Genomic DNA, 22,035 nt, shown 5'->3' with positions numbered 1-22,035 from the left:
AACGATATATTATTAAAATACAAGAAAACTAATTTCAGCGTTTTTGAAAATTCATCCCCTAAGGTAGTGAAAAAGGAGTTGAAAGTTTGTATGGATATCAAAAAAATTTTCGAACGCAGCACTTGAATCTTTGTATTTGGGGATATTATTAAAAGACAGGAAAAGTAATTTCAGCGTTTTGTAAAATTCATCCTCTAACAGGGTTAAAAAGGGGTTGAAAGTTTGAATCCATTACAAATCCGAGTAGACACACATTTCTTATTGCCTCACAGGCTTGAAATGCTTAGAATTACTCAAGGAACATATGTGATGAAGCTCATAGCTTAATAAAAAATTTTTGGGTCAACTTTATAACTGCTTCCGCTATAATCGATCTGCATTCATAACTTTTTTTCCGATTTTGGCGCTTAATTCGTTATTACATAACGCAGTCCTATTAACTTGCCACTGATAGTAACAAAAGGGTAGAAAAAGTGGGAGAAAGTCAAAGATGCCCCGCGATAGGGAACAATAGGCAATAATCGGTTTCCGTCACGTCGCTGAGAGGCTGACGGCAGGTAAAAACAGCGCGTATTCCTAAAGGCAGCGAGAGCGTCAGCTTGAGTGAGTCGCGTTCTCGGGTCGACTGGTGTAGCGTGACCTTTAAGACCTATACTTAGGGCATACTGAAAATTCTTGGACTGGCTACTTAGAAAAAATAAGTCGTCTCATATATCAGAATCCGGAAACTTTCAGTATGGCCCACGTAATTGTAGAACTTTATCGGAAAAATAAATATGTATTGCTTAAATTATATAATAATACAATATTCGTACAAATAGGGCACCAATGTATAGAATTTTATTTTTGAGTTTACCGTAAAATACCTACCAATGTTGGATGAATGCTTTTGAGTAAGGTACCTGCTTGATTTGGACACAGGAGAATTAGGACAGTTTTGAAAACGTACGACCCACATTATGCGTTGGCCAAAGCATAATTTGGCTCTAAGTACTACCATTAGCCATTGTCTCAGTCGTTTGCACAGTTAGAGCACTAATCTTCGACAATGAAGTGTACTCCGCTCGGAGTGAGCCGGAGTGCCAATTTTGAACTCACAACGGCCACATTACGGTGACTGGAATGACCAGTCTGAGTATACACTAACGTAACGGACGAGTGGGAAGGAGGGGAGCGCGCCGGCTGCGGCAGCCGCGTCAGTACCTCCCGCGCTATTCCGGCAGTTACTTACTGCGGCGCGTCCTTCGCGCGATCCACGCCTATGACATCGCGAGTGTTCGAGTTACAGTGAAGTTTCAAAGTGATCTGGATAACATAAACGTAAACATGGGACCTCTAGTGTTGTTCTTTGTGATGTTTGCGAGCGCCGTGGCCGACAGGAGAATGAGCATAGCCGAGAAACTTATGGAAGATGCGGACCTCTCGCAGGTATGTTAAAGTTAAGTTTGATTCGGGAACTTGAGGTTCGGCGAACTTTTTCGAGCGTTAAAACGTTGTTTAGTTTTGCCATTAAAGGAAGGGATTTGATCGGGAACTTCATGTGCCGGTACTAGTAGGTACGAGTAAGTTATGTTAGTTCAGACTTCTGAATCTGATTGGAGGATGAGAAGTTAAAGTTTCCAATTAGGTAGGCACTTGGTGCTCCGTTTGAACAGGAAAAGTTCTAGATTCCTACTTACTAGTTATCTTATTTTAGGTTTGATTATCTGAGAGGTACCTAGTAAAATAGTTTTAAAAATGTCTGAACTTAATCTGAACTGAATAATCGAATTCAATACTATAATTTTTTATAACATTAAAGTAGGTACATATATAATAAGTGACTTTGCATTCGTAGTTAGGACAATTATTCTAGATTTTTTTTTAATTAAGCATGAACTTCATATATTATTATTATAAGTAGGTAAATCTACCTTACAAACTTATCAGGTTTATTTTTTTCAAAATAGACGATTTCATAAATGAGCGAAGAAAAAAGGCATAGGTACTGTTGTCAGTATGGCTTTTTTTATAAGTTTTGAATGATTAATATTAGAAAAATGTGGTTGTCTTAACCAAAGATATTTTTAGAAACTTTTGGCAAGGGATACTGAATTAAGTACTCAGGACTCAGGTCAACTCGTGAAACCTACTACAAAAGGGGGCCACTGATTAACTGTCCGCCGGGCGGTATCGGCCTGTCAGTTAGAACAAAATTTTGACAGTTCCGAACAACTGACAGGCCGGTACCGTCCGGCGGACTGTTAATCAGTGGGCCCCTAATGCAGACCTTGTACCGTACGGTTTGCTTATTTGTCTTTTTTTTCAAATAACCGAAGTCACAAAACAATATGCCATCAATGTATGTTCTCCATCAGCAGTTGTATTCTACCGAATGAGACTTTCCGAGGTAAATGCACGAATTACTATCAAATATACCCAAATCACCAAATATTTTAGTGGGCCTATAAGTTCTCTTCTCTTTTTATTTTCGAGTTCTCTTGATTTTTCCAGATCATGACGTGACGACAATAAACATGATCAATTGTACAGTCCTTATACCCTTTAAAACAAAAACTGATTTACCAAATACAAATGTATTTAAGTATTTGTACGAGTATATTATATATGTATCGTTGTCTGAGTACCCACAACACAAGCCGTCTTGACCAGTCTTGACTTTACCGTGGGTCTTAGTCAATTTGTGTAATAATGTCACAGAATAAGTAATAGTACTACATAATGTGCCTATAATAACTATTTAATATTTATATTTATTTAATATTTATATTTATTTTAATGTACATTAAGTACCTATTCCACAGAGTTACGGCCGCCATAAGGTACCTTTTGCCGTGGAACGTCACATATCTTTACTATTTCATATCTAGTGCATCTCTTATTCATTTCCCGAATCGAGCCGTTAGTTAGTTAGAACCTAGGCAGTCTAAGGTCCACATTTAGGTATTTTATTAGCACGGTTGTTGTGAAATAGGTATTATGATGGCCGTGTTTATTTTCATAATGCTACTGATCGCAATTAACATTAGGTAAGTACATCATGTAACTCACGCATGTTATTGTATGTATTAAAGCGATAAACGGGGAATGAACAATATTATTGTAAGTTTATCTAGTGCTAATTGGTGTAAGACAAGAATAGGTTAAGGGTTAAAAGATTGATTGTAGGTACCTTCTTTTTCTTTCTCGCGTTATCCCGGCATTTTGCCACGGCTCATAGGAGCCTGGGGTCCGCTTAGCAACTAATCCCAAGAATTAACGAAGGCACTAGTTTTTGCGAAAACGACTGCCATCTGACCTTCCAACCCAGAGGGGAAACTGGGTCTTATTGGGATTAATCCGGTTTCCCCACGATGTTTTTCCTTCACCGAAAAGGAATGGGTAAATGTCAAATGATATTTCGTACATACATATTAATATTTTGTCATTGGTACGAGCCGGGGTTTGAACCCGCGACCTCCGGATTGTAAGTCGCACGCTCTTACCGCTAGGCCACCAGGGTTAAAAGATTGATTACCATTAGATTTTTAGGTGGCGTCAATCAGTGTCTGTGGTTTCGATAAAGCATTTCACTATTTTGCCTAGAAAATCACAAAATGGTGCGTCCATTTATTTGGGCAATTAGAGTCTACTCTGTTGCCGCTCCCGTCCCGGCCTTTGAATTTCCACGCTCGACTGTATATGTGCACATTGCAATAATAAAGAGAAATGGGCTTGGGTACCTATGTTGTGCTTACAATACACTTACAAATAACTGATTTGCAAGACCGAAGTGATCCCATAAGTGTAAACAAAGTTTTGTACGGAACACTAAAAATATAGGTACCTACTAGCTTTTGTCCGCGACTTCATCTTCGTGGAATTAGTGACAGCAGCTTAAGTAGATATAGCGCCCGGATAATGCTAATAGCAATCATTCAATTCGCGTATTGCTTACTTCAATTATTAGGCAACTCATTAACTCTTTCAATTCAACCCCCCTTTGCACTCTCTTCAGGGATGATTTCCGACATAGAAACTATCCTATGTCCTTCCCCGGGACTCAAATTATCTTAATAACGAATTTCAACTAAATCGGTTCTGAAGAGGTAACAGACAGACACACTTTCGCTTTTATAATATTAGTATGGATTATGAGCGTTACTTTCGTTTGAGATATAAAGGAAAGACATTATTACAATAGGAAACATTTAACACACGAAGGATTAAACCGATGACTAACGCCGATTGTTATATTAATCGTATTAGAGAAAGGGTATATTAATTAAATATACAGAGTTTGTATAAAATTACACAATCCGGCAGCTGCATACAATTTGCAATGATTTGTAACCGGCCATCTGGCTCCTGGTGTTTAAGTCGTGAGTCACCGTCACCGCGAAGTGAAACCGTAGAACGTCATATGTGTATATGTATACAGAGATGTGACTTATTTGAAATACTTGTATTTAAAATGCAAATACAAAATGCAAAATACCTATTTTGTATTTTGTATTTAAATACCTTTTGAAGAAAACTATTTTGTATTTTATTTGAAATAGTTTTTGGGACCTATTTTCTATTTTCAAAATACAAAATACTTTATAGTAGGTAGGTAATGTAGGTAGGAGTTACAATCGCTTCTAATGTTACAATCCTGGCAACTCTATCATTCTTTTAACATGGAACTGTTGAATCTGTTTAGTAACGTCGCACATGACCACAAGCGTAGCGAGTGGTTAAAAAAGTGGAATCTTGAGTGTTGCGAGGGTTTCAAGGCACGAGAGGAGAACAAACTTTTCTGCCCTGGTGAAACATAAACGAGACGTTTTCATCACACTAACGAGAGGCATTATACTAGCTGTAAAACATTACAAATTAATGCTTTAAAAGTTGGCCGTTAAAAACCATCATCCATACCTACATCCTACCGGTTAATATGAGCAAACAACTAGAAATTTGCACTTTAGATAGAGGATTGATTTCAAAGAATAAAGAGAGTCTTTTCAACTCGGAAATTCCGAGTAATACTTTTTAATTCAGACTAGGTATTTACTACTCAGAGTACCTTTTATCGCAAAGTATTTGTATTTTTAAAAAGTATTTTGAAAATACCTATTTCGTATTTTGTATTTAAATACAAATTCAAAAACTATTTTGTATTTTGCATTTGAAATAGTATTATCAAGGAAGTATTTGTATTTTGTATTTAAATACTTTTTATAAAGTATTTTTCACATCTCTGTATGTATACCACTTATCTTTCACATTTTCCTTTTCAGTCTACTACAGTACCTTTATGTTGTGTTTTTCTCTCTTTATCGTGGTAGGTCATAGCGAGGTACGATGGGTTTCTATAGTGCAAACACAAAGTTCAATTTGCGAACTGAAAAAATAGAAATAATTGCGTGCAAAGCTTTGAACGTAATTTTAAAAGCATTTCAGTTCAAAAGAAGGTAGGTACTGTTATTAAAGTGTAGTTTTCATTATAAGTACATAAATGTTAACCAAAATATTATAAAAAAATAAAATAAAATAAAAAGTCATTTATTGTCGCAACAAAACTTACAGCAACAAATCGAACAAAGAGAAAACAAAAAAGGTTACAGGTTATATTAGCTACTATATTGTCAAATGTGCCTTTCAACGAACTAGTTTAAATGTAATTACAGTCGCCATCAGATATCTCGGAGCGGCCAAGGTACTCACAAATATCTGAACACGCCTCTATTATCAGGGCGCTAGAGTGCGCGTTCAGATATTTTTGAGCACCTCGGCCGCTCCGATATATCTGATGGCGACTGTACATGTACAGGTTGCGCTGTCCCTCGTACTATATTCTTAACCTCATACTACAATCTAGTTAAATAGATAGAGAAAATGAGTAGGTACCTAATTTACGACAGTTAACGGACACTAAAATATACACAAAAATGATAAAATGGAGGTAAGTTTCAAAATTTGAGTACTCTATTCTTACGTATAAACGCTTTTATTGAATCCTCGATGTTCTAACGTTCGCACAATTTGTGTTATAACAAAAATAAATCAACATAAAGAATAAAACGTCTGTAAAATGCAATTTCAATTTGCACCACCCACTACTTGTCATACACGGCACCGCACTTAATCCCAATTCCCATCTTTAGGTCGGTCATTTGCATTCTAATGTATAATCATATATAGATTTAGTGCTCAGTAAAAGGGGTTTAGCACTCAAACCACTGCTTCCAGTAACATTTCTTTTATTACATCGATATACAGGATTAATTATAAGATTACAAAAGATCAAATCGGACATAACCTCGGGGCAAAAGCCCTGCCGCCAAATCTGACAGTTCTCCCTCAACAAACATGACCATAGATACAATAACCAAAAAGTATAAAGTCAGGTGCATACTACATGTGATTATTATCAGTATAAAGTAACATACAGGATATCAACTATTGTGATGCTTACAACTCGGCCGTCCTTTTATTTATAGTGAGTCCTCTCACTAAAAACAATTGTACATTAATAACAACAGCAATATATCATAACAATTTTATCGATATCAAACAAACATTCATAAGAACAGTTTTTGTAAACTTCTGACTATAGACTTTTATTAGTCAATCACACAACCAATGACTAGTTGCATATATTAACCTTATTGAGAAATCAGTCTTCACACTTCACAATCTTCACATGCTATAACCTGAGATCATATAAACACTAAACAGTAATTTAATACAACCAGCACCTGGTAGCATTAATAGCCTTCTTTCAATAAACTTTCAATACATATGAACTAACTTACAGTCTTGGTCTGGTCTAGACATCTGCCAAAGTATAAGCCAACATTAACATTCAATCTGCCCTCAAGGCCTGCTCTAAACAGTATGGCAAAGTATAAAACGTCACAAACAATGACAGTCTACCCTTATAAGGCCTGCTCTAAATAGTTTAGCAAAACATAATTCATCATAAACAATCACAGTATTAAGACCATTTAGGCCTGCTCTAAATAGTTTGGCAAAACATAATTCATCATAAACAATCACAGTATTAAGACCATTTAGGCCTGCTCTAAATAGTTTGGCAAAACATAATTCATCATAAACAATCACAGTATTAAGACCTGCTTTAAATGATTTGCAAAACATAATTCATCAAAACAATCAGTCTGCCATTTAGGCCTGCTCTAAATAGTTTGGCAAAACATAATTCATCATAAACAATCACAGTATTAAGACCTGCTTTAAGTGTTTTGCAAAACATAATTCATCACAACAATCAGTCTGCCATTTAGGCCTGCTCTAAATAGTTTGGCAAAACATAATTCATCATAAACAATCACAGTATTAAGACCTGCTTTAAATGATTTGCAAAACATAATTCATCAAAACAATCAGTCTGCCATTTAGGCCTGCTCTAAATAGTTTGGCAAAGTATAATTTATCATAAACAATCACAGTCTGCCCTTAAAGCCTGCTCTAGATATCATTCCAAAGTATAAATTGTTATGGCCTGCTCTAGACTTGAGTTGTCTAGACAGTCTGCCATCACGGCCTGCTCTAGAAGACAGTCTGCTATCAAAGCCTGTTCTAGACAGTCTGCACATTCATACCTAATTAATTATTTGAATTAATTTGTTTTGGCCTGCTCTAGAAGACAGGCTGTTATCAAAGCTTGCTCTAGACAGTCTGCACATTCATACCTAATTAATTATTTGAATTAATTTGTTTTGGCCTGCTCTAGAAGACAGGCTGTTATCAAAGCTTGCTCTAGACAGTCTGCACATTCATACCTAATTAATTATTTTAATTAATTTGTTATGGCCTGCTCTAGAAGACAGGCTACTATCAAAGCCTGTTCTAGACAGTCTGCCTAAGTATAAATCATCATAAACAATCACGACCTGCCCCAGACAGTCTGCCTTCAAGGCCTGCGCTGGACAGTTTGTCAAAGTATAAACTAATATGTATATATATTTATTTGGATCAGACAACAAGGCCCATATTACAAGAACCTAACTTTGCCAAAGCATAAACTAACATAATAAACAGTCATGGCCTGCTCTAGACAGTCTGCCATTACGGCCTGCACTAGACAGTCTGCCAAAACTCAACGGTTATATTCTAGATTCATAATATTAATATAATAGCAATCTTGTCAGCTAAGAGTCCAAAACAACACCTGTAGATACTCTCGCTGGTCGCTGGATCAAGGATCAGATGCAGAAGGCAGTAATCTCGGACACGGCACGTATGTGTGTCGGTTCTTCGCTCTGTGGCCCTGTCCATCGGCAGCTTGGGCCCTGCCCACTGCTGGCAGCACCGTCTTAACAGTTTAACCTCCTTTACTTCAGTCAGCTCTTGCTGCGAAGCCCTCGCTCATTATCAACTTCATCCATTCAGCCAGGTTACCAGCGTTGTAACATAAAAAAATAAAAACAAATGTTATAATTATTGGCAGTAGCAACGATCATTTTAGTCTCAGTCCTCGTCAACAATTTAATCATTGATTATACACATGGAATCAGTCAATCATTACCATCATCAATTAATCTTACTATAAACGTCATCTATATATCGTCATCAAAGTGGTCAGTCAAGCTTTATCGCCGACATTGTCATCGAAATCATCCAGCTCCGTTTTTATCATCGATATGGCCAGTTATTGACCCTGTCATAGTCACGGAGCAAACATTGTCGCCGACATCGACACTTACTTAACTAGTAGACATGTTCAGTCATATACCTACATCATCATCATTATCGGACCTCTGTTACCTAAGATCTTCCTTAGCGTTATAAATAAAGTATTTATATTAGACACCTACTCATCGTTACTAAAATTGTAATTAGACGTCAATGTCGTCATGGATATCAATCATTATCTTCATCAAAAATCCTCAACATTAATAAAATAAAATAATAAATATTCATCAATTTATCAACTTTGAGAAGATTACATTTAAATCATGTTTTATTTTGTTGAATTTATATAAACAGATATTTATTCAATAACCTGATAGTCCTGATGTTTCGTCCTAAACTTCGTGCAACATTTCACCATAGTAATATTCAGCCACAGGGATGGTAAAAAACGCAACACTAAACCTCGGGGTCACATGCACCCGGAAAGAAAAGGCTCCAAATAGGTACAAGCGTATACTACACCGAGTACACCGTAGCAAATACTAGCGTCATTACCCCACCTACTATATTATTGAAACTATTGGAAGTAATTAAATTCCAATATATTTATACACCTTTTTTTTTTTAATAGTTAGAGCCAATCGGCTATGGCTGTAAAACTGCAACCATAAATGTTGTGTTTATGAATCATGGTTCACATGGTTAATATCACCAACCTATTTCTCTTGTCATCACTGTGTCTTCGTCATAAAATCATAAATGTACCATGTGTTAAACCTAACAATAAACCAAATTTTAAGGATACTTTCAAAGTTTAATGAATTGAAAAGAAATGTAAAATAAAAATTAACTCCAAGTTACTTCTACACAGCTTACTTTATAAGGCTTCTTTAAATTTGAATATTATATACTTTTAGATTCGTTCATTCAACTTACTCTGGTGTTGAGTCTTTTGTTTAAGTCAGTCACAGACTTTTGCACAAAACCATACTAAAACCCTGCACTAAAACTTGTGACATTATTTGTACCCACTCATCGACCTTACTCTTTAAGTCAATTTTCAATGAGAATTCTTTAAGTCTTGTCTTTTCAAACAGGCACTGCTCTTGCCAACATTTTAATTTTATAAATGGACCCTCTTATAATTGATAATGTATATACAAGTAATCTGCTTTTGCATTCGACCGACACTATTCCTGACCATTACCCACCTCTTAGCAACCCAAATTCCACAATTTATGACCTCTAGGATCCGTCCATTTGATTAACTTAATTAGGCATCACCAGCTGTTAAGTTTTTATGCAAATGAAACCATAAAGCCACAAATAAATTGTATTTCATAGCAACAATAATTCATAGTTTCATTTGTGGTTTATTACTGGATTGTAATCATAATAATTTTTCATCGCAATCCATGGTATTACAGATGTATAACTGTACTATTTCAACTTCGCATACCTAGTCAAATTTTAAAAATATAACTGAATATTATGCAATATTATTAGACAATAAATATTGTGTCAACACCGAAAAGTAATCTGTTCTTGTTTAGCCAATCCCATACATCAAACGCTTTCACTAGAGTCATTAGACAAGACCTGCATTAAATTTATAAATTTAGAAAAACAAATTTGAACACTGGTGTATACCTATTTTGTGCAATAAGGTTTAAATATAAATACCAATTGTCAACAATTCGAAGGTATGAAGTAGATATCTACTTATATAGAATTCCAAATAGAGTGAACTTATTCACTTTCTTTTAAATACCTACAAGGAGATCTTAACCCTTTCATTTTAATATGCAATGTCAGTATCCACAATGCGACCATGCATGATGTTCCCTGAATGATAATAATGATGCTTTGAAATTGTTACTTATATTTTCAAACTTAATTCTTTGGTAAATTGATGTAAAATAATTGTGACACCATTAATAGTACAAGTCTCTTTTACATTTTGAAATATTAATATCATTAATGTAAACTTCCTTGATTTGTATGCGAAGCGTGAGGTAAGCCTAGACAATTTCCAAAAATTCTGCACATCTGTTTTTCATTTTTAAATTATATAAACCTTGCTCATATACAAAATTCAGGCTTCAGAATGAATTACATATCTAATGAATTGGATTGTTGAGATGCATGACCTTTAAATAAATGTTATGAAATAGATGTGAAACTACCTGTCATTTCAAATTTCGAATTTATACTGTGTGTAATTTCATTCATTCATTATTGTTTGTATGTGCTTCTCTCTAAGTATCCAGATTGATAATTTCCAATATAACAATGATATGAAACTAAATGCATGTACCAACCTATGTAGAATATACCATTCAATATCTTCAATTAACATTTTTTTTTTCATATACAAAAGTTTATAAATAATTTCTTTGTTGTCAAATCAAAAACTAACTTCAGTCTTTTATCTAAAATAATTTATATGCACATCCACCTATTATAAATTACCACCTATTCTGAATTAGAGACCGGAATATAGAAATAGAGCTATATCTCAATAAGTGTGGTGCTTGGTAAAAGCCTCTTTTAACTCTTTCCACTGATAACCGTCATGGGCCAATCTACAATTCTAGCCCGCTATCAGTTTCTTCCTCTCATCTTCGCTATCCTATCAATTCATCATGGCAATAACCTCTGTGATACCAATCCATAACATTTTATTGTTATCTCTTGCCATATATAGGCATTATACTCATACATCATTAGAAATAAAATACCTTTTAGTGTCATTAGACTATCCAAAATAGTAATAATACCTAGTATATATTCACCTAATGTCATTATACAACTCAGTGTTAATAAATAACTTCACTAAGCACCTATATTGTACCTGAATACTGCAAAATGTCATCCTTACCCTTTTGACTTCGTTCGTAACCATGTTGGCTCTGTGTCTCACCAATCTCACTGTGATGAAGCTGATGGTTGCTTGCTTGCGTTTTCGTCGAGATTTATTCTCATTGTATTCCAACGTGTCATCTCTCAGACCAAAAACAAACAATGACAAAAAAAACAGGGGTTAGTAACTAGATCAATACATAGCAAACGTCAAGTACTTACATTGCAAATTTAAAACACCTTTTATGGTAAGCAAATGAAACCAATTGTCAATCAAACAAACTCAAACTTTAAAAAAAAAAACCAAGCAACATACATTGCTACGCACCTCTGATCATCCTGTCCTAGCCGGTTTCGGCCTCGGTGACTGAGTATTCACTGGCTAGTGAGAACGATGATCGTGACCTCTCAGGTGGCTGACGTAGCCTATTTTTGCAGTGAATGAACATCCACATTCACCGCAGGTCTGCACACTTCCGACAAAATTGTAGTTTATGACCGCAGGTGCTCGGGCCTTTAACTCATCTTGCGTCGAGTTCGACTCGCCTCTGCTCTTCAAAGGCTTGCACTTTTTATTCGCTGAAAACCTCTACTTCTGCCGATCTTGTGCCGAAATCTCCCAGTGCGATGGTTCAATATAGCACCTCTATACAGGTGAAAACAATTAACCAATTTCTATGTGGGCATTTGCATTCATAATCCCACTTCTGAGATATAATCATATATAGATTTAGTGCTCAGTAAAAGGGGTTTAGCACTCAAACCACTGCTTCCAGTAACATTTCTTTTATTACATCGATATACAGGATTAATTATAAGATTACAAAAGATCAAATCGGACATAACCTCGGGGCAAAAGCCCTGCCGCCAAATCTGACAGTTCTCCCTCAACAAACATGACCATAGATACAATAACCAAAAAGTATAAAGTCAGGTGCATACTACATGTGATTATTATCAGTATAAAGTAACATACAGGATATCAACTATTGTGATGCTTACAAATGATAGGACATTCACCCAGAGAGGTTATAGTCCCTAGATTACTTAAGTTATCCTATTGACCACGGTGCAAATTGCGACAAGTCGTTTAGGGGGTCTAAACAATGTGTTACTATTATGTAGAATTGTAGATAGTAAGAAAACACAGCGAATTACACATTCTGGAAATTTTCTTTGTCAGAAAGTAACCATTTTATAATTTATTTGGACGTTTATGCGCTTCAATGTTGATTTATATTTATTTTTAATTCTACATCTGCATGCAAACTTATTTGCATCCCGGAAAATCGTGTATTACTTATGGGCTTCGCTTTGCTATGAGACAAGGGAAACCGACATTTCGCTTGGGAATGAAATTAAAAATGCATGTGGAGATTTCAATTTGGAAGTCTACAATGCAATAAAATTCGTCGTCCTACAATGCCGTATTTTTTAATAGGAACCAAAAGGGTAACTACGGGTAATTTGAAAGAAATCATCTAAAGAAGGTAAGAAAAGAAGGAAGATTAGAAAGGAAGGAAGAGCTCTTTTTATTCTCTTAACAATCTCAAGCACTTTTTGCCCATTAAGACTAGTCTAATATTATCTGAATAAATACTCTTATTCTACTCAATATTGATTATGGTGATGCTGATGTATGTTATCCGGACATATTCGAAGTACTTCTCGATAAATTGGATCGCCTTCCCAATAGCTGTATTCGTTTCATTTTTTGCCTACACAATTATGATCATGTCTCTGCATTCTACTCGCAGCTTGGCTTCTCAACCGTCAACGACGCAGTATTCGCATGTTATGCTTTTTATTAATTTTTATTTAGTTTATAGTTTCAACATAGTACTTTCACGCGTCTTGGGAAAAAGGTTCTTAACACACGTACACACGGACAACAAAGTGATCCTATAACAAAGTAATCCGTAACTTAATCGGCAAAAACGGAACCCTAAAAACTAATATAACGCTGCGAAATTAAACAATTCCGCCAAAACAGAAACTATTCCAGTATTTTGATCGCTGTCCGATACAGTTATCAACTTTTAAAAATACCTACTATTATAGGTATCATACTATGAAATCGGAATATTCTAAATCGAAATTTGAATACCTACCTCCTAGTCGAGTTATCAACGCTTTGAGGACGCCGTGAGGTTAGCTACCTTCGGGCGGTATCAGATGTCAAGCAACAAAGCAATTCCGCAACAGTTAACATTCATAAGTCAACGAATCAGAAATTGAGAAGAAGGTACACTCGACATCAAAAATTTGTTTACGTTTTTCGCCTTTAACAAAGGAGTAAAGTCATTGACGTATACCTCAGGACGGACCTTACCGGCACTAAGAATAGTGCTAGTTCAGCGGTGTTCACGAATTCGAGCCAATTGTGTAGTCTAACGCAACTAGTTGCGACCAATCGCGCGCGTGTTGCGAACTCGTCAACCCCCTTTAGTACCGGTTGGTAACTAAAAATTGGTAACCAGCTTGAAACGGGAAAGAAATACCAACTGGCCAATCTTGATTCCCATTCTGTAGCTGGTTACGAAATTTTGGTTACCAAACGGTACTAAAGGGTCAACCCATCGCGTTGTAGCGGTGTCACACCGCTGTACTGGCCCCATTCATACAATATTCTTATTTCCCGTAAGGCCAGTCCTGAAATATAAGTACGTCAATAAGTAAACATATCTTTGACGTCGACTGTACCACGTCAAAACGGTCTTTGTCCACGTTGATTACAGTTTGACTTAATCGAGCATCTGGAGGGCTGCAGCTGTCTGTTACGTGGGTCAAATTAATCTCGAACTCGAGATCCCTGGCTCTTGAGAGTACTACTAAAGCTCTACGATGAAACGTCAGGCCGCGTAGCCAAGATGCCGATCGCTTACGCTCCGTAGCGATCGAAACGCAACTGTCACTGTCGCACTTATATGGAAGAGTGATAGAGACACATAATGCTTTTCGTTGTCGAAGCGATAGCGATTGTAACCTTGGCTAGGCCGGCTGGTTTGATATCGACTGGACACGTTGAACTGTATATCAGATGATATTGATAACACAATATATTGAATTTCACGGTGGGTATAATCCAGTTAAATAGATAGAAAATGAGTAATTTATGACGGTTAACGGACACTAAAAAATACAAAGAAATGATATTTATATTTTTCTTTAGAAAACAACCACAAGTTATTTGACTTTGTTATAAATTCAACTGTGTGTTTTATAGTAAAGTTCATACGAGTATTTTAACTTCTTATTAAAAGTTCAGCACTAACTATAAAAGAACAGAAACTGAAGTCGCTGTAGGCCTTGGTTACATAATTGAACGCAGCGTCTCAAACGGTTGCATCCGTTTATGTTGGTTAACTTGCGCTGTGGTCCAACTTTATTTCAAACTTTTCTTATTCAGATGAAAATGCCGTTTCCATTTAACGGTCTTTGTATTGTATAAACAGGTATATTCTATCTTTTAAAATGAGATAGGAAGTAACGATCTACTTCCAAAACACACGATTGTGTAAAACTAATAATTTCTTTTTGACAACAATATATCAGTTTCATAACTGGTAACATTGCAGGTATATTACAAAATCTGGTTGTATTGATTGAATAATATAGGATAAATTTCATTCAAATATATTGTTCTCAAATAAAATTTCAGTTCCTCCGTATGTACATGGAAAAACATACCTACTTTTTCATTTAGTCTTCAAATGAGTCTCACAACAGGGACAAAAAATAAGCAAAAATAAAACAATCATCCGCAACATTACAAAGATGAGCGAGGGTTAAAAAGGGAAACACAGGATCGGCGTAATAGCAGGCGTCCTAGATACTTACACTCGACGGTGCATGGCGTGGTAATGGGTCTGAAGAAATGTGGACATTAACGGCACCAGCCATTTCTACTCCAGGGACCATGATGACTCTCATTTAATTTTAAGCGATGAAATGAAAACATTGTGAATGAGTTAAATGTACGGTTGCGAAACTTTACCGCAAATTGTTTATATTTTGGTTGCTTAGAACAATTAATGTAATCCAAAGTCGGCTTTTAAATGAGCGAACATTATCAAGAATTTAATTCGAGGCTGTCGGCATTTAAGTATCATTTCAGCGTTCAAGAGAATTAGATATCTGTAGACGATGTAAAAGGACATTTTAACTTGTACTTTAAAGCGTGACTTAAGTCGTGTTTCAGTATCGTCTAACCGTCACATTCCTGACAAAATGTATGGGGTTTGACATTTGACCGTTAGTTTTGTGACGTTTGCTAACCAGCCGTTACTGGTACACTGGTAAGTGAAAATGACCAAAATCGCGTTGGAACAGATGTTAAAATTGTAAATTCTTGGACCACGCTTGTTGATCTCGTCTTACTCACTTCCTCTTAGAGGTAATTATTGTGGACAACGGATCCGTTCGTCGATCAACGGGCAGTTAAATTTCATTTGAGCTTCCTTTGTAGAGGTTGCGACTCATGATGGATATAAGGTTACCTAAGAGGAACCCATGAGGGTCCCGATCTAATAAAATGATGTGGACGCATCAACACCACTTTAAAATGAACCAATAAGACCCGGGCTCAAATGTCGTGTGTAGTGGAGCTATTTTCTATTGAAAACATTTCGTGATTATATATTTTAACGAAAGTCTATAATATGCTTCATTTGAATCGGCTACGCACACAAGTTAAATCGTTGAGGTAATATTAACATGTATTTATAGTCCAAAATAGGCCATTCACGCGTGGAGAAGAGAATTGAGAGTGTCTATTAATTTCATGCTATCCACGCGTTTGCGATAAATTGACTTATTAATGTTAATATTAAAAACATTTCGTATATCAACAACAGCATTACAATGGCACGTTATCCGTCAGAGTGAAAGTATTTTAATAAATTTCTCTCGAGCCAGGTATGCGCATAAACAGTTCTTTGCACGGAATGACAGACATAAAGGTCAGGGGAGGATCTAAATGGATTGGCTCAAAAAGAGAAAAAGGATTAACATTCATAAAAGTTAAATGTTTACATTTGAATATTTCTAAATCCACGTTAAGTCTCATACAACCGTGTTTTTCTCATTTCTCGCTGGCACAAAATTTACAAACTGTGTTTAAATACTTATACTTTACTACAAGGTAATATAAGGGGGAGATTTAACAAATGAAGTTGCTGGAAAAAAACTGCTTTTACTCGTTAGTTTTTACTACCTAGTCATCAAACTTACTGTTACTAGCTACCAAGTCATCAAAGTGAAATAGAGTAAATCGAGTTTTAGGTGTATGAACACATAATAAAACTAATAGTAGCATTTGAATGCTGTCTCAATTATGAATTCAATATCTCCGTTGGAATTACGATAACATTTTCCGGGTGTATTTTATACCGCGTATTTTCTTTGTGTGGTTTCATCCAGGTCTGGAGTAATTGGAATCGGGTGAAGTAGGAAATTACAGCGGTTTTAATGTAAAATTCTTTGTGCAACGGCAAATTGATACATCTATTGGAAATACAGAGGTAAAATTTTACGTCTAACATTTACCCCGCTTGTTAAGTTGGTACGTTTTTTTGCATAGTCAATTAACTGCAGTAAAAATACTTTGATGTTGACCTACAATAATGTTAGCATAATTTGTCTTTATTTACACCATTCAAGTGAAAAGTTAGACTAACATTCATGTTAGTTGAAATATACCGATTACTTAATTTAGTTGATGATTTTCCCAGTTGGGTCGGCTTTGATGAGGTTAGTTCATCTCTCAACAACATTACTCATCCAACTAAGCGTGAGATGACAGGCAGTATTATCTTAAGAGGAAATTTTATTCTTTACTATATAATAAATACTTCGCTACCAAATCCATTTTTCATTTTACGCTTAAGCAAATGAAATTCCAATAATTAATTAATAATAATTAATTTACTGGTAAGAATAATAGAATTTAGAATTAGAATTTGGGGTAAGAATAATAGAATGATAGTTTAGGTTTAGGTTTTCATAACTATTTTTTTTAAATAAATATATTTAAATATTTTTAGACTTGTTGAACATAAAACAGTGCAAAAATGCGAATACATATAATAGTATTTTATACAATCGTGATATAATAGAGAGCTTTTCAGTCGAGTACCGTGTTTAGGCAACGAAGCTTGCTAAGTTGCCTAAGTCAGGTACGAGATTGAAAAGCTTGATTATATCACTATTGTATACAATACTTTTTCTACGAGCCAACATAAATAATACTTTAAACTAGTAGAATCATACAAACAAACCAAACCAAAAGTATACACAGCTAAAATACGCAAGTCCCCGCGATACCTTCATACTGGTACGCGCCCCCGCCGCCGCGCCCGGCGCGTTGGTCAACCACATCTTCTCGTAACTCATGAGGCCCTGGTACTTGCTCCGCGCTAAGTTAAATTTTTAGACTGTTGTTTTCTCGATTTTGGCCACCGTAGCCTATGGAGACTAACAAGCAACACTAAGTGGTTTTCGTAGTCTATGGATGTTGCTATTTTAAGGGTGTCACATGCGCGTTCCTGATTTATGAACCAATTGTTTCTACTATACAACCTAAAATAAATAATTAATTTGAGCTTTGGTTTTGTTTCGTCCTGTTGATCGCGGAGAGCTGTGATTGGTCAATTTCATTATAGTTGACTAAACTGTATCGTAATGAATATTATAGTTGAGTTGGGAGCCCATACATTAAAAATACCCAATAGAAGTTTGGTATAAGAAATCTTAATTCAAGAATTATAGTCGACGAGTAGGAAAATATCTTTACAGTACATCTGGTGCTCCATTATCGACACCCTGTGCTTATTATAAGTGGCATTGAGCTTCCTACAGTCCGTTAAAATATATCAATTTAAATATCTACACAATGTACCTGAAGTAACGATCAATTACGTGCTTAGAAAAATTGAATAAATAAACAGGTTCCATTGCGATAAATCACCAAATGTTTCCTGTTATCGTATCCGGCGTTCCTGGAGGTGACGAAGTATGAGTATCATTTGGCGGGGAATTCAATAAAGGCGATGGATGCGGGCCCTGCGCGTGACGCGCGTCTGTCACTTGTGTATTCTATCCCTGTTTTGTCTCTATGTGGGTGGGGGCCTAGCCAAGATGAAAATCGTTGTTAGAAAAAGCCAATTGAAACTTAAATAATGTATGAAAATAGTCAAGTGACTTTTCGTAGCATGTGACTTTGCTTAGTGGGTACAAAATACATAATTCTGGCCAATTAAAGTCGAATAAGCACTTTGAAAATAATAAAAACCTACATAGATATCTTGTTCTTAGGCGACATGTGCGTTGTCACACTGACTTGGCTTATGGACTGTCAAAATCGTCACGTCAATTCAATCCGAGGATGCCTGCTAATAAAAACCTTTAGGGTTGAATTGAATCACTCTAACGCCATCTTTAAACATGTGAATATATTAGGTATAAATTTTCATCTATACAAATCAGCAATACATTTTGACGAAGCTTTTATATTGCTAGGTACTCATTTTGCTTAATAATTTTATAGGTACTTGTAACCCGTAAAGAAAGTCTGTAAAGCTGCAATATGTTCACAACTCCAGCAAATATTGTTGAAAGAGTTAGGTATTGTATGTAACTTTGGTCATTTGTACGGCTTCAATGAAAATGAAAACGTTGATTTTATTTCACAAGAGTTTTTTTTTTTCGCAACGGTCTCCGGGCAGCATTTAATAAGCGGGAGGAATGCACAAAGGCTTCCCTTGTTGTCGAGTATTTTGACTAGTCATTCGGAGCTCTAATAATTACTAGGTACAATGCGAAACTTTGGGAGAATATCTTCAAAGTTGGACGTTCTTGGGATTTCTTTACGTAACTCGGCAAGGCGAGCTTATCGTTGTGCCAACCAAATGATTAGGTATGCTAAACCAATGGTTTGTACAGTCGTCATATATCATATATAGATATATCGGAACGGCCCAGGTTCTCCAGTCTTCCAGTACTTCAACAACCCAACCACTTTTTCCGTAGCTTCACAGACTCAATGTGAATCATTCCAAGCCTTCTGAACCACATGCTTGCTGACATAAGATTACGGATGCCGCTGTAATAATGCTCCTAAGTTAGTTACGTAGCCCAATCTCGGGCTTTGTCCTACGTGACTGCTTCTGCATGCCTTGTGGCTTTGACTCAAAGAGTATGAGACCAGTTATTTGATATAAATTTGTGTGTGTGAAGTTTTCGTGGACGCATTTATAACGCATAGGTTATATTTAAATGCAATGCAATAAAACTACTTATTTTAGGGGCCCACTGATTAACAGACCGCCGGACGGTATCGGCCTGTCAGTTGTTCGGAACTGTCAAAATTTTGTTCTAACTGACAGGCTGATACCGTCCGGCGGACTGTTAATCAGTGGGCCCCTTTAGCCTGTGAAATATAATTAAACACAACGAAAGGTTGTTCTTAGTCGACTAGAAGTTCGTTTCAGTAATACACTAAGTATCCTTCCAAAAAAACCCGGAAAAGTGCGAGTCGAACTCGCCCATCGATGGTCCCGTACTTTTTAGTAAGTATTTGTTGTTATAGCGGCAACAAAAAAAATCTTAGAAAATTTCATTGTATAGCCTTCACGGTTCATGAGATACAGCCTGGTGACAAACAGACAGACGGACAGTGAAGTCTTAGTATCCTAAAATTGAAAAGTAGGTTTTTTAAAAGAAATTAGCCCACATGCAACTACAATCCAATAAGAAGCAACATGTGACCGATATAATTTAAAATAGTAAATATAGTTTATTAACACAAATTTTGAAGGCACCTGCGCTGCCAAGTACCCACTTGTGCGTGTTCTTACAAGCTTTTTTTCAAACATTTTAATTTAATATGACATGGGTTGTTCCGGGAGTTTTGCCGACGCGAATAAAGCCCGGAGCCACTTGACAGTGATGCGGGTGTCAACCGATACCCGGGATTCTCATTTGCTTTGTAATTTATGCTGCTGACTAACTTTTAATCATTTAAACGAACTTTTTACAGACCACAGTTGATCTTTTGAGTGTTTTTTTATTGAAAGGTTCCTGTTGAAATATGCGTTTATGTTTATTTTTTACACAATGGAATCAACAGTATTTTCTCTACCTTACTGCCTAGTCTATTTGTTCCAGAGTAACTCCAAGCTCTTGTTTACCAAATCCTGGCAAAACATTTAAAACTTCAAGCGCGTAGCTCTTGACGCTGTCATCGAGAACTTCGATTTGGATTCTCGTTTATTAACCAATTACCAGAATCCGCGCGTAGCGTCTCGAGACGTACCTAATGGGATCCGAGCGCAGGCTGACGACAAACGAATGGAATCCAATAATGTTAGGTTAGCATTCCGGAAGCACATAACACGTTCATGTCACGTCACCCGCAGGTGGAAGCCCTTTATATTCAGAAGAGTAAACCGACATCGAGATGCGAGGTCTTTATGTTCGCTATACCTACCCTTATATCTGAGAATTTCCATTTCCAGTCTAACATCTATATTTAAAGTGTATTGTATTGCTGTACGCACGTGTCGATTCCTATCTGTGTGTCAACGGAATATTAATAAGTGCCATTATTATCATGAATTCTAGTTAGGTATGTACAGTAGAAAATGTCGCACATCTCACAAATAAAAGAGGCAAAAAAATATACTCAAATATTTGGGTAATAGGTACGCAAAATATTATTTAGTATTTACATAAGTAGTTACCTATACGGTAACATAAACACAAATATAAAATACTTTTTTATTATTTCTCGCAGTTAAAAATGCTATGCCGAATAAGGTAAAAAAATATAAAGGAACATAAGGAAAAATAAAGGCTTGTTCCATTTAGGCGACTGATTCTGTTAAAGAATTATTAGATTTTATTAGGTGATTTGGTGCAATTCAATAGAAATATTTTTTTACCTTGATTGGTCAAACAATCAACAAAGCAAGCAGTTTATCGCAAAATATTTTAGTAACAACACATCTACGTATAATACTAAACTAGATACCTTATTGACAGGAACTTAAGTCATTACTTCATAATATAAAAAGCATTATAAAATATTATTTATTATCGATGCTTTCGAAATGTGGTGCTGGCGCCGTATGTTAAGGATTCCTTGTACTGGAGTCAGTTACGGATCGCTGCCATATATGACCCAAAAATTTTTTATTAAGCTATGAGCTTCATCACATATGATCTCTGAGTAATTCTAAGCATTTCTAGCCTCGGAGGCGATAAGAAGCGTGCGTCTAGTCGAGGAGGGCGGAGTACAAAGATGGCCGCCACCCGTCATCATTCAAAAAAATCTGTTCTGGTCTTGGTGGCTACTAGGGCAAGTTTGGTATCATTTTCGTATAAACCGAAGACGTGGAATTCATTGATGATATTTGTTTCTTTCAGTTTCATAGTAATTTTGCAAGAAAAACGTAAAAAGATAAAAATTTGGGATGGAGGTTTTTGCTTTGAGAGCTAATAACTTTTGTATAGTGGCCAAAAGTATCATACAAAAAATACTATAATAAAGCG

At 36.0% G+C, this 22,035-nt stretch overlaps 1 protein-coding gene across 1 annotated transcript in view; it reads left to right on the top strand.

The window, feature by feature from the left end:
• Positions 1-1,193: 1,193 nt before the first annotated feature.
• LOC134664382 (fasciclin-1) overlaps positions 1,194-22,035 on the top strand; it is a 118,697-nt gene continuing 97,855 nt past the window's right edge. The window contains exon 1 of the mRNA XM_063520970.1: positions 1,194-1,428. Within this exon, the coding sequence (XP_063377040.1) occupies positions 1,327-1,428 (102 nt within the window). The 5' untranslated portion in view covers positions 1,194-1,326. The remainder of the gene's footprint in view (positions 1,429-22,035) is intronic.

Source organism: Cydia fagiglandana, chromosome 5 (genome assembly GCF_963556715.1).
Source record: "Cydia fagiglandana chromosome 5, ilCydFagi1.1, whole genome shotgun sequence".
NCBI lineage: Eukaryota > Metazoa > Arthropoda > Insecta > Lepidoptera > Tortricidae > Cydia > Cydia fagiglandana.
This window is presented reverse-complemented; position numbering and strand designations above follow the sequence as displayed.